The sequence below is a fragment of the Lytechinus variegatus genome, chromosome 2 (assembly GCF_018143015.1).
Source record: "Lytechinus variegatus isolate NC3 chromosome 2, Lvar_3.0, whole genome shotgun sequence".
NCBI classification, from domain to species: Eukaryota; Metazoa; Echinodermata; class Echinoidea; order Temnopleuroida; family Toxopneustidae; genus Lytechinus; species Lytechinus variegatus.
In genome coordinates this window covers 13,019,940-13,034,133 of record NC_054741.1, presented here as the reverse complement: position 1 = coordinate 13,034,133, position 14,194 = coordinate 13,019,940, and the positions used below count along the sequence as shown (strand labels likewise).

Below are 14,194 nucleotides of genomic sequence, written 5' to 3'. Positions count from 1 at the left end.
GACACTAAAAGTTTAAAAACTGAGATTGGAATTAAGATATTTTCAATCTTTCAGACCAGCTAAATATTCTGGCCATTGTCTTCCCAAGGTAAATCTTTGAAATCATTTATGTATAATTGTATACACAAAGTTCACCAACCAAAATATTTATGACAAAATCTGTTTTCTAACATATTTCTTTTTTGATACCCCAATAGGTTTTCAAATTAAATGTGCAGAAAACAGCAACTGAAGGATATTTCATCTTCCGGAGATACACAGATTTCACAAGACTAAATATGAAGGTGAGTGAGATAAATTATCCTTTTTTTTATAATCAGGCAGAATGAAATTACCTAACAATTTTTCATATAATTATTAATATCGTTGCTTTCAAGTGAATGAGTATCAATTATTTTCAAAATTTTTATTTACATAGATTGCCCAAAACAATGTAAATTTGAACCACTGAATTAAAATCAAATTAAAAAAACTACTGGTATCAAGGAAAATTTATTGAATATCAGATTTTGTTCTTTGCTTGCATTTATTTAAAGAGGAATGAATGGATTGAAAAATATAATCTCACTTTAAAATCATTGTTTTTCTGCATCATTACAGACCCACAAACATGGACAAAATTTTACTACTTATGAAAATTTCTTCTTAATAATAGTGAAAGAACATGCTGAACTTGAAGAGTGTATCTTTTCATTTCAATCGTGTTTTTATTTTTCTTTCCGTCCCATATGCATAACAGCTGAAGATTCTCTACCCATGTTTCCGCCTGGCCTTGCCTCCTAAGCGATGGTTTGGTAATAACTTTGACCCCATCTTTCTGGAAGATCGCATGCTGGGTCTCCAAGCCTTTCTTAACAATATCACCGGTCACAAAGAGATTAGGAAGAGGTAAGTTTATCCAATGAAGATTGTGTGTAAGCCATACCAAATCATAATGAGTATCATACGATGAGTGTTTCCAAATCTTTCTCAAACTGAGGATGAAATAGTTTTGTTTTAATTTGAGCAAATGATGTGAATATAAAGCTATACTAAACTTGGCTATTTTGACCATCTTCCCGACAGGATCTTGGCCATTTAAAACCTGATGAACACAAAAAGTGGCTTTTTTTAAAAAGATATTTATGCAAGTAACAAGATGATTAAAGTCATTAATTATGCAAATCTTTACAACTCACAAACATTCATTGTCTCTCGATTGCTGAAAAGCCTTGAAATTTTATTGAATACTACTGTATCGTTAACCAGTTTAATGGCTGAAATTTTTAATATGGGCAGATTTTCAACATAAATTGAAATGACTTCATGCTTATGCTGGCTTTCTTGCTTATGCTGGCTTTCTTGCTTATTATTCACCATATGTTCGTGGTATTTCCTATGAACCAGTTTTGAACCAGGAATATCACCGCTATGTGACTCACATTCATCATCCAGACAATCAAGGCATTTCTTCCTCTCTCCTCTCCTTTGGGGTTTGTCCTGGAATTTAGGGGGTTTGTCCGGGGTGTGATCATGAGGGCAACCCTCTTGTCAGAGCCACACTTTTCTCACTCGTGGGAGTAGGTTTCCTAATTTGGCTGTGTGGCTTGCCAATGGAGGGGAAATATGAACCAAATTTAGACTGAATGAAGAGTTTCTATGTTACGTCTAATGTGTGGAAATTATTTCACTCCAGATGGATGCATTGTGAATTATAGAGCTACATGTATGCAGCAAGTCATTTGAAAGTCATTTTGGGGTGATGTGAATATCAAAACCTGAAGGTTGAAATATTCATAAACAGTGGTTGAAGTGGTTACAGTATGCATCACAAGGGGGCATACCCCTCACTAAAACATTAACTTTTCAGTGTAGATCTTCGACAAAAATTATAGAAGAAATGGCAAGATATCTCTTTTACAGCTTTCCATGAAAGGAAGCTGTATAAAAAAGCTTTAAAGGGCATGTCCACCTTATAAAGATTTTATTTCAAATTCAATAGAGGAGAAAAAAAAATAAAAAGAGCATAATGCTGAATATTTCATAAAAATCAGTTGTGATATTAGAGAGTTGTGATATTTTAAAACTTTGCTTACAAATTGTCTGTCATTCGTACACTAATTATGTAAAGTTTTGACAATGAGAAGACTCTTCATCTACATGTAATCACATTAGAACTTGTTTCATGTAACAATGAGATCAAAATAAAATATTTCATACAAACTAGTAAAAAAAAGAAACAGTGAGGTGGGAAACATTGTCAGTTTCCTCGTTTCCATACCAACAAGATGTGCATATACACGTAACTGTTATGTGAAAAATTTGAAATTTCAAATGTCATAACTCTCTTACATTGTACATCAGATTTTCATGAAATTGTCAGTGATATTAAAAGCTTCTTCGATTTCTCTCTTTTCTCTCATTCAAGCCAACTTTTTGTTAAGTGGGACTTGCCCCTTAATATTCATTATCATTGTTTGTCAGGGTGTACATGTACTCACTTTTGTTATAATATTACATGTACAGTATATGATGTAGGCCTGACTGTTATGCATAATTCACTGTATGGTGAGGCTATGACCTATCAGTGGTTTACTAATGAAGATGGGATATATGCAACTGAGAATGAAATTAGAAATTTGGCAGTCGCTCTAAGATTATCAAGTCATCTTTTATACAGCCATACTGGGAATAAATTCTTTTCATTTTCTTTTTCTTTCATTTTTTTGTTGACTGACTTCAATTGGTGGAGGATAAAAGGCTGTTCTTTCTTTAGCTTGTTTATAACAGAAAATCAACTGTACTGTGAATTTATGAAATAAAAGAACTGGTTGGAAGATTTCTGACTGTAGTTACATTAAAATGTTCTTTGAAATAAACATTTTTTTTTACCTGTGTTAAAGAAAATTGGTGTTGAGCTAGCATCTTTCAAAACTATATTTTTAGTTTTTATAAAGCATTTTGTGAATGTAGCCATACTAGAATGAAAGAAACATCTTGGCTGATGTTCAGTTAAGATTGATATTCTTTGTAATGGATATCTATTTGACATCCTGTCAAATTTCCTTGTCTCAGACATTGCATGCATAATGAATTACTCTGTTGGATGTTGGTGAGTTCATACATGCACTCTGTAGGCCTACATATACTATCTAGAGGGAACCTACAGTTGTACATGTAATGTAATGCATGTTATTTTCAAACAGTATTTAAAATTGGTTAAATAGGATTTTTTGATAATCTGGACATCTGAAATAGATTATCTGGGTTATTAAAAGCGTTTTTTTTTTAAATGAATTATATTTATTGAAAATGTGCCCATGAATTTCACAATCTGATACTCTATGGCCATAAACATCAAGTGAAATCAAAAGGTTTTTAATATCTGTAGTCAACAGAGCTGCTTGACTACATTGGTAGGCCTCTACATGTACATGATTATTCAACTTGTGATCTTGACTTGTCTACTTCGTGTTCTTCTCCAACTCAATTGCCCTTTTATATTTACAATGAATTTTTGTAATATTCCTACATAATGCCGTAACCGATTTTTATTCCAATTCCCGATCCGATCCGATTTTCCCCTTTTTTCTACATTTTTCCGAACTCCGATTTTTGACCAGTGGGGAAAAAATCGGATCGGAAAAACCAAAACATAACAAGACAAAAAAAACACATGGCGACATGTTTGCCGTCAAAATGCGCTGGTGATTTGTTTTGATCTCAGACAAAAGCGGTGGAAGGAAAAGAAGATAAAGGGGAAGAAAATTATGATTTGTTTTGATCTCTGACATAATCGGGGAAGAACAAAACGATGATGATGATAATTGATGATAATTTGTTTTGATCTCCGACAAAAAATGGAGGAAGAAAAACAACGAAAAGACGACCTTAAGCGGAGGCAATTAAGATTTAGTTGAACACGCTGACATGCGCGGTAATATTTACGACTATCTGACTATACGTCCTCTAAGAGTTTACGATTACCTCCGCTATCACTACGATGTTGTAGAGAAGGTGAATATCATGGTAAACAACTCTGGATAATAATGCGTCTTTTTCGGAGGTCAAGCGACCTTTAAGAGTTTACGATTACCTCCGCCATCACTACGATGTTGTAGAGAAGGTGAATATCATGGTAAACAACTCTGGACAATAATGCGTCTTTTTCGGGAGGTCATGCGACCTTTATGAGATTACGATTACCTCCGCCATCACTACGATGTTGTAGAGAAGGTGAATATCACGGTAAACAACTCTTGATAATAATGCGTCTTTTTCGGGAGGTCATGCGACCTTTAAGAGTTTACGATTACCTCCGCCATCACTTCGATGTTGTAGAGAAGGTGAATATCATGGTAAACAACTCTTGATAATAATGCATCTTTTTCGGGAGGTCATGCGACCTTTATGAGATTACGATTACCTCCGCCATCACTACGATGTTGTAGAGAAGGTGAATATCATGGTAAACAACTCTGGATAATAATGCGTCTTTTTCGGGAGGTCATGCGACCTTTAAGAGTTTACGATTACCTCCGCCATCACTACGATGTTGTAGAGAAGGTGAATATCATGGTTAACCACTCTGGATAATAATGCGTCTTTTTCGGGAGGTCATGCGACCTTTAAGAGTTTACGATTACCTCCGCCATCACTACTACGATGTTGTAGAGAAGGTGAATATCATGGTTAACCACTCTGGATAATAATGCGTCTTTTTCGGGAGGTCATGCGACCTTTATGAGTTTACGATTACCTCCGCCATCACTACGATGTTGTAGAGAAGGTGAATATCATGGTTAACCACTCTGGATAATAATGCGTCTTTTTCGGGAGGTCATGCGACCTTTAAGAGTTTACGATTACCTCCGCCATCACTACGATGTTGTAGAGAAGGTGAATATCATGGTTAACCACTCTGGATAATAATGCGTCTTTTTCGGGAGGTCATGCGACCTTTAAGAGTTTACGATTACCTCCGCCATCACTACGATGTTGTAGAGAAGGTGAATATCATGGTAAACAACTCTGGATAATAATGCGTCTTTTTCGGGAGGTCATGCGACCTTTAAGAGTTTACGATTACCTCCGCCATCACTACGATGTTGTAGAGAAGGTGAATATCATGGTTAACCACTCTGGATAATAATGCGTCTTTTTCGGGAGGTCATGCGACCTTTAAGAGTTTACGATTACCTCCGCCATCACTACGATGTTGTAGAGAAGGTGAATATCATGGTAAACAACTCTGGATAATAATGCGTCTTTTTCGGGAGGTCATGCGACCTTTAAGAGTTTACGATTACCTCCGCCATCACTTCGATGTTGTAGAGAAGGTGAATATCATGGTAAACAACTCTTGATAATAATGCGTCTTTTTCGGGAGGTCATGCGACCTTTATGAGATTACGATTACCTCCGCCATCACTACGATGTTGTAGAGAAGGTGAATATCATGGTAAACAACTCTGGATAATAATGCGTCTTTTTCGGGAGGTCATGCGACCTTTAAGAGTTTACGATTACCTCCGCCATCACTACGATGTTGTAGAGAAGGTGAATATCATGGTTAACCACTCTGGATAATAATGCGTCTTTTTCGGGAGGTCATGCGACCTTTAAGAGTTTACGATTACCTCCGCCATCACTACGATGTTGTAGAGAAGGTGAATATCATGGTTAACCACTCTGGATAATAATGCGTCTTTTTCGGGAGGTCATGCGACCTTTAAGAGTTTACATTACCTCCGCCATCACTACGATGTTGTAGAGAAGGTGAATATCACGGTAAACAACTCTTGATAATAATGCGTCTTTTTCGGGAGGTCATGCGACCTTTATGAGATTACGATTACCTCCGCCATCACTACGATGTTGTAGAGAAGGTGAATATCATGGTAAACAACTCTGGATAATAATGCGTCTTTTTCGGGAGGTCATGCGACCTTTAAGAGTTTACGATTACCTCCGCCATCACCACGATGTTGTAGAGAAGACGCCTATCGTTGATCGGCGGTAGTGTCGCGCGCTGGAACGTCATTATCTTATTGTCCTTCCTCCGATTATGTCGGAGATCAAAACAAATCATCATCTTCTTCCTCCGCTTTTGTCGGAGATCAAAACAAATTCTGCCATCAGTGTAGCGTGCCGCATTTGTCCACGCGCCGGCCACATACAAATTTTAATGTATTTTTTTGTTTTTGAATATCTTCCGATCCGATATCCGAACCGATTCCGATTTTAGGAGCAAAACTTCCGAACCGAACTCCGATCCCGTAATTGCTCTAACTTACAACATTATTCCTACATGTAGTCTACCAAGAAAATATAGGGCAGTATTTTAAACATAATTTCCCTGAAAGTTTCAAAACTCCTAACACATTTCAGTAGTCGATAATGTCTTCTTATTCTAATCTTACTACCGTAGCCCTAGAAATATTCCTCACACTATGCAACATACTGGTACATGTAATTCTAAACTTATCCAATATTCAAAGGAGTACATGTAACTTATTCAAATAATATGTTTTTTTTTGCATATTCTATACAACATGCTGGTAGTCCTTTACACCTTTATGCTAAGAACAGAAAAAGTGAATAAGTATTCTACAATGAATGTAATGACACTTTAGGTATTACCTACATGTATTGCAGTTCACAAACATGCAGGCCTAATAAATCATGCCAGAATAATTACAGAAAGTAACAGAATTATCATCAAAGTCAGCCCTGGGGGAAATTGTTTTGAAAATTGAACTTTTCTTTCTTATTCACCCAGTCTTTGAAGCATAGCTGCATTGGCTTCAGTCACTGCACTTGAAATCACAATTTCAAGTGCATGGGCAAATGGTATTTCAATTATTTGAATGCATTTCTATAGTATAACTATAGAAAACCGATGACATTATTACTTCTTGACAGGCCTGTTAGAATGTTTGAGTCACAGGGTTGATGAATGCTTGTGCCTTGAATTATCAGGAAGACCAATCTCGTATTATTTATATTTATAGTTCCCTAAAATGCACTGGTAGATCCAGAGAGGGTGGCACATCATCAGCCATTGAGCCAAGGCTTCTCATTGATAGTAGCCTATAGAGCTCTTCAAAGCTGTGATATATTTTTGATATGTATAGGTCTAATTCCTTTGGCCACTGCCCCCCTTGCTTTTCTTATTGATGACAAAGAATGCACGGTTTCTTTTATTTCCATTCCATTTTCGGGGGGGGGGGGGGGAGTTGCTTACACTGATTGATGACCATGATTTAAGGGTTTTGCATTTTTCTCCTGTCCAACTGTACACTAACCCACACTTCAATCCCAAACTTCCCTGTGATGTCCACTATGTTCACTTTGTCACATCTGACCTTTATTCTATATATCTTGTATTACAGTGCACCAGTCAAAGAGTTCCTGTGTCTGAATGATCCACCCGGACCTCATGACAGTCTGGAAGAGAGCAGGGTAAGTTGCTTCCTATACCCCCCTTTCTTATAGGTCAAATCCACCCAAACAAGAATTTATACCAAACAAAAACAGAAAATTCAAATCAGTTAACCGCTGAAAATTTTAGAAAAAAGCTGTGAAATTGTCAATTTTCAATTATTTTCACAAAACAGTTGTATATCCCCAACAAAGGTGATATGCGAATAAGAGGACTGATGACTTCACACACCATTTTTTATATGTTATGTTATGAATTATGATGAACAAATATTAGAATGAGGGGTTTGATGTCAGGTCTCTTATTGAATAATGACCAGTATGATTTCCAATTTTTGTGAAAATATTACAAAGTGAAACTTAGAAATATCAAAACTTAATTTGATATTTTACATCCTATCTTGAGGAAATTTTAAGCATTCTACTTATTTGATTTTTCTGTCTTTTTATTCACATCAACGTTTTATTGAGGTAAACTTGACTTTGAAAATCAATCATGTATCAACCTTACCTCACCGATCATCTACCTTTGCTTGATCTTTATTTGTTAATTCCATTCAACAGTAAAGGCTTCCCCAATGCCAATGGTGAGTCATTGACATTCCTATTTCTGTATTTCCCCCAACTTTTTTCATTCAAGGTATGTTTCATCTACCCTCTCATTCCCCTCTCTTTACATTTAGCTGTGTTCAGTCGATGCCATAGAACTTGACCTAGGAACATGGTTTTCAAAGACCACATTTACATTGTACACTAACGAGTGAAGGCGGCATGAGGCCGGCCTCACGCTGCCTTGAACGTATGTGTTAATACACAAGTGGACTGACGCAGCCTTGAAGCCACCCCAATTTGGTCCACCTCTGGAGGTGGTTTGAGGTGACCTTTGAGGCGGCGTGTAGCCACTTTTTGTATATGCAAACACAAAGTAGACTGAGGTCAGCTTTCGGGAGCCACATGATCATTGGCTTGCGCAATAATTAGGATACGTCATGATCTAGCTCTGTTGTATTGATCTTGGTATTGCGCGCTTTCAAGTGGCCCTGCAGCCGGTCGTACGTTTGTGTAAGAGGGGGGTTGTGAAGCCGCCTTAGAGGCCGCCTCAAACCGACTTTTCTGCTATGTGTAAACACACTTTCGTGATTTGTTTGAGGTGGCTTGATGCCGGTGTGAAGCCGACTCGAAACTGGACCATGTGTAAAATGTAAATGGGGTCAAAGACTTTTATAATTCAAGCATCAGGGGAAGTGATTTTTCATCAGTTTTAAATGCAAACATTTAATATTGAAGGAAGTTGTATTTTGAAAGATTATTCTTTGGGACCATGGTTTAATAGTAAAACTTTTGAACAAAACAGAGGTCTCAATTACGTTTCTATGGTGTCATATCCATGGCCCAGGGATTATTGAAGTTTTCTGGTTGCAAATAAATCTTAAATTTACTGAAAAACAAATGGAGGAAAGAAAAGTAGAATGAAAATATTAATGGTATGATAACATGATGATTTAAAATTCTTAAAGAGCATCTACGAATGCATTTCATTCTTTTGTCATATTTACGAAACTCATATACATGTACATGTTTTATTACATTCAGTCAGATGACAGATAAAACTAATTAATGGTAGACTTTATCATGAGGTACTCTCAAAGATATTAAACATATAGATCTATCATGATCTCCTCTGGGCTAAGTCCTTCTTTTATTACATCTCATGAAATTCATCTATTTTTAGTCATCCTAGCTTTATTCCACCTAGTCTGTATTCTAGCTTTGGATCTATAGAGCATTTCATCACAGTTTTGACAGTAATATTTTACCAACAGTTGTTATAAGCTATTGAAATCCTTGAATCTGATTGGCTGATAGCAGGATTTGTCAGTGAAAGTCACTGACAAGATGCCTCGTGAAACCTGACTCCCGTTATCTGGATTTAGATCTGGGCGTAACACTTCCATCTAGTTTGTAGATGTGTTAAGGCTTTCAGCATCCTCTAAAACCCTGCTAGGATCCCGCTTCCTATCATATGCCTGTGGTATCCTGATGACTTCCACAGATTCTATATTGCATGAGAAAATCTTTGATGGCAATTGGAGTAGCATGAGGGATGTGAGAGAGGTGAAGAGATGAATGGGTAGCCTGATCGAGTAATAAGGTATAGGCTGGGTGTGAAGTGTAATCTTATGGAGATTTATCGTTGTTTTTGCTTTTTCCTTCTCTTTCTGTCTCTCTGTCACTCTCTGATACCCTTTTGCTTTATGACACTTCTCTTTTAAGTGTTAATGATATGTATGTACTAGCAAATAATTGAGGGGGTTGGGTACACTGGGAATAAGGAAGATTTACAATGTAGCAGTTTGTATCCACTTGGTGTACTAGAAGATGGTCTAAATCTGAGATTGTCTTCACTGTCATGACTTAACTTCTGCAGGCTACTAAATATTTAGTCTAATTACTGTTTGGTCCAGCATCACTTGGTCTCGTACTTACATGTACATGTACTTGGTTTAACTGCCATTTAATCTTATTTCCGTCATGATGATAAAGGGCAAAATGTTCAATTTTAGACTGTCATGTCCAAATAGAAATTCTCACTTTTGCTTAACCTAGATCATTAACACATGATTAATTGAAACTACATTATCATCTGATCTGACAATTGATCCATCTGCAAAATTTAATTACAGAAAGCACTCATTTGTAAACGGGGATACACTTTGTTGGAGAGCAACAATACGAACATTCTCCACCAAAATCTCTGGTATTTTAAATACATTTCTTTGAAAGCCATGAACTGTTAATATATTAGCAAATGACTGACCTTTGTGTGACATTATCTTATTGAAGTAAACACCCATTTCATAGTTCAGGCTGAAAATGAATGCTTTTAAACAAAAGGGCCCTTTTCTTCCATTGATTTCATAATCAGTTTCCTCTTTCTCTCAGTATTTAAAAATTTAGGGACTTATTACTTGCACATATTACTGTATTCTATTAGAACTAAGTCTGAGGAAATCATTTTAGTTTTTCTTCTCTCTCTCTCTCTCCCTACCACTACGAACCCCTTCCTCTCTCTGCACTTTAAACTCTTCCCCTCACTCTCTATCTCTTTCTATCTTTCCTCCTCTCTTTCAGCAGATCAGTCTCTCAAGTTTTAATAAGTTCTGCCCTTTGGTAATATGGGTCTCTTCATTACTGAAGCATTAAACTATGTGATCAAAACTGATCAACATGTCCCAGGTCACCGTACACATACTACGTGTAATTAGCTTTTGCCAATTGATAGTATAATCACGTTAGGAGGAATCTATACTCTAGTTCCCTCTCAAACAGTTCTGACAGTTTATTGCTCAATGGCCGCAGAAGAAATTATGTGTGCAGGTCTGCTGTGTTTTCATGCATTGTGAGCAAGATGTCGTCAGAGATGTCATTAAAGTTGTAATGCACTCGTCGGCTTGTGACGTGATCCTCCCTCTGTCCTGCTGAGATAAGCCCAAGAAGCCAAAATCATTGATTTTTTTATGTGTTTATTGTTTTTGATTGGAATTGGCTGTCTAATACAGGTACATAATTTTTACATTCATAGTCTTTGAAATTCTCATTTGATTTTTTTAGATATTATCATAGTATAATTTTTTTTTTAAATTGTGTACTTTAGCCCTCCAAATTAACTACAAAACACTGGCTAATCTTCCAATGTTTCTGTATCAACACTTTGGAGGATGGTTTGTGAATGGATTGAGAATTGTTTTTTCATTGTTGAATACCTGGAGTATCTGGCATGATTGATTCCTTGAATAAAAAATAATAATAATGTGGTCCATATATAGCACAGCTACATATACAGTATGTACTATGCATTTATATGACACCTAGATAGATCCTTGTCATTTGATTGGTTGTTTGATATCAATTGACGTCATCAACCGTGTAATTTTGGATCTATTCATCGTGCAATTTTGGATCCATTCATCGTGCAATTTTGGATCCATATGATTTTGTCCATGGCACGCACGCACCGAGACAGCAGTCACCACAAAATCACTGTACTCTGGTTTTGAAGCGTGCATGTCGTATATCAGCAGACCAAGCACGTACTGCATGACCATATTATGCATCGAAAGTCATAAATAGGCATAAATTTCATATGAAAAAGAATAAATTTTTAGGTGTCATATAAACCAAATAATGAATGTTATTCTTATTCATGCAATGGACAGAATACTTCATTCGGTGAAAGGTGAAATGAATGATCCATTCAATGAAGCGTAGCCTCGTTGAATGGATCATTTCATCTTTTACCTCATGAAGTATTCTGTCCATTGCACTCATGAACATTCATTATTTGTACATGTGAATTATAATACTCTACTGTGCTTGATACTTTGTATCATATTATTACCCCGGCTGTAGCTGAGCCACCATTTCAGCGCTAAAGCATTCAAGGAAATAAATCCTAACGGGTACCCATTCACCTCACTTGGGTTGAGTGCAGCACAATGTGGGTCAATTTCTTGCTGAAGGAAAACACACCATGGCTGGGATTCGATCCCACATCCCTCTGATCGAAAGACGAGAGTCATAAACCACTAGACCATGATGCCACTATACATAATCATTTTCATCACCACTTTCGATATTATCATTCCTATACATTCAAATTTTTACAAACTTTCACATACTGCCACTCAGTTTTTATGTTACAGAGAATATTGTCTAAATAAAAATCATGTACAATAATCTTCTTGACAGGTTATGAGCTTTAATATCCAGGGTAAGCTCATTGGAAAGTGACGATATCCCTATAAAATAATCCATTTTGATCTTCCCTTGAAATAAGCCTCTGATCTCCTACAGAGTTCTTTATAAATGTCAAGGGAGTGATGATATTCATGAATGATATGCTTGATCTCATCAAGGGGTCCTTAGTCATGTAAGGAAATCGGTAATCAGATGTTTAATGCAATATTACAGGAAAAATAGAGCCATTTTTTTCTACATTTCAATATTTAGTACCAGTAATCAAAATTATATTCAACCCTGCGGTTCAATCCAATTCATTGTCATTTTTATATAATACAATATAGATAATACTGATGATTTTTAAAGCAAAAACAGATCATCACTATTTGATTTTGACAACACTATACGGTAAACCTGTGAAAATGATATAAAAAGCTATTGAGGTATTAGCCCGTGTAAAAGCTCTTACGGCATTCTGAATTAAAATTTTGTTCCATTTACATTTTTTCTTACATGACGACAGACAGATTCATTCATTCTATTATGTATATACAATAAATGTTCTAGGGTGGGGGGAGGGGAGGTGCTGTACATTCATGTGGGGGAAAATTCACAGTATCTTAGTTTTTCCCTTCTGCTACTCACTAGCCAGACACCTGAGGCCTGTTTCATAAAGATTTCATTCAAACTATTGTATCTTTGCCATTTCTGGAAGCCTCTTTTTTATAGGATTTGCTTTTTAATTTTAATATGGCAACTCATCATGAAATAGACTCCAGAAACTGTTTATGTATCTGTTGTTGAAGCCTACAGATGTACTTAAATGGTAATTGGACTCTGATTCGTCAATTATCATCTCTAGATTGTCATGATTTGTAAATTAATGTAAGAGCATGAAATTTAATGACAAATCCAAAATAGACGGTACAAACATCGCTTGAATCCAGCCTAAGTTAATTCATCAGTGCTGTAGAATCTCCAAGCTAGGACATTATCATGAGTTGCCTGCCATAAGGCAGGAAGCAAGGTGAATAATCAGTTGTAGTTACAACCTTCTTGCATGTACACTTAATGTGGTGAAGTTACCGTGGAAGGCGATAAGGTCTAACCACTGGAGCGAGATCATACCTGTAAAACATGTGACAAATATGATTGATATTATAAAACAGTTGGAGATGATTGGGAAGAAACTTATCATATTGCAGATGCTTTTCAATTTAAAAGTGATAATTTATTGTGTTGCAATGGGGAAGTAGTATTTCTCTGGTATGAGAAGTCCAGCGCTTTTAAACAGTTCTATGATCTTGCTTTTAGAGAGAATTGGTGCTCATAATCATGTGTTTTTTTTCTTTTTCTCATTGCTGTTTTTTATTAGGTCATGGTAGAATCTTTGGGAAGAAGTTGCATATAATCTGAGGAGAGACCTAGCAGAGAGGGATCGATTATTAAGGAAGAAGGATGAAGAGATAGCAAGACTGAAAGCTAGATTACAAGAACTAGAAAATGCAGGGCTTCCACTGGAGTAAGTAGTCATCATCCTAACACCAATACACCATTTGAACAGCACCAATTTAGGGTCTTGTCCCCGTTGCATGAGAGTTTTTTTTTGTAACTTTGCCATCCAATGGAAACTACCATGTAATGATGCTCAAGAGCCAATCAGAATCAAGGATTCCATGCAAGTTATTCATTGGATGGCATAGTTACTGTAAGATATTATGCACAAGGGTCCTTGACTATTTTGTTCCTTGATTCCTTGATTCATTCCCAGGATGCAGCATTTTAATGTAGTCTTTCTGTAATCCACAAGAAAATGATTTGTTTCACTACTCTTCATAACTTTCATACCACTATATTTGCAAAGAAATTAAAGGTTTATTGAATGCTTCCAAGCGTTCTTTTGTTTCCTATAATTATGTATTCTGTTGATTTGCAATTTGTACTATTAAACTCTTCTGTACCACTTGGTTTATATTATAGCCCCTTCTCAAGGTGAGAAGAGAAGAATTGCAGGAGATGTGAATAAATATTA

At 36.3% G+C, this 14,194-nt stretch overlaps 1 protein-coding gene across 1 annotated transcript in view; it reads left to right on the top strand.

Moving 5' to 3' along the window:
- LOC121409558 overlaps window positions 1–13,573 on the top strand; it is a 38,880-nt gene extending 25,307 nt beyond the window's left edge. Inside the window, exons 3-6 of the mRNA XM_041601470.1 lie at window positions 198–284; window positions 740–888; window positions 7,374–7,443; window positions 13,538–13,573. Coding sequence (XP_041457404.1) covers window positions 198–284; window positions 740–888; window positions 7,374–7,443; window positions 13,538–13,573 — 342 coding nt within the window. The remainder of the gene's footprint in view (window positions 1–197; window positions 285–739; window positions 889–7,373; window positions 7,444–13,537) is intronic.
- The last annotated feature ends 621 nt before the right edge of the window (window positions 13,574–14,194 follow it).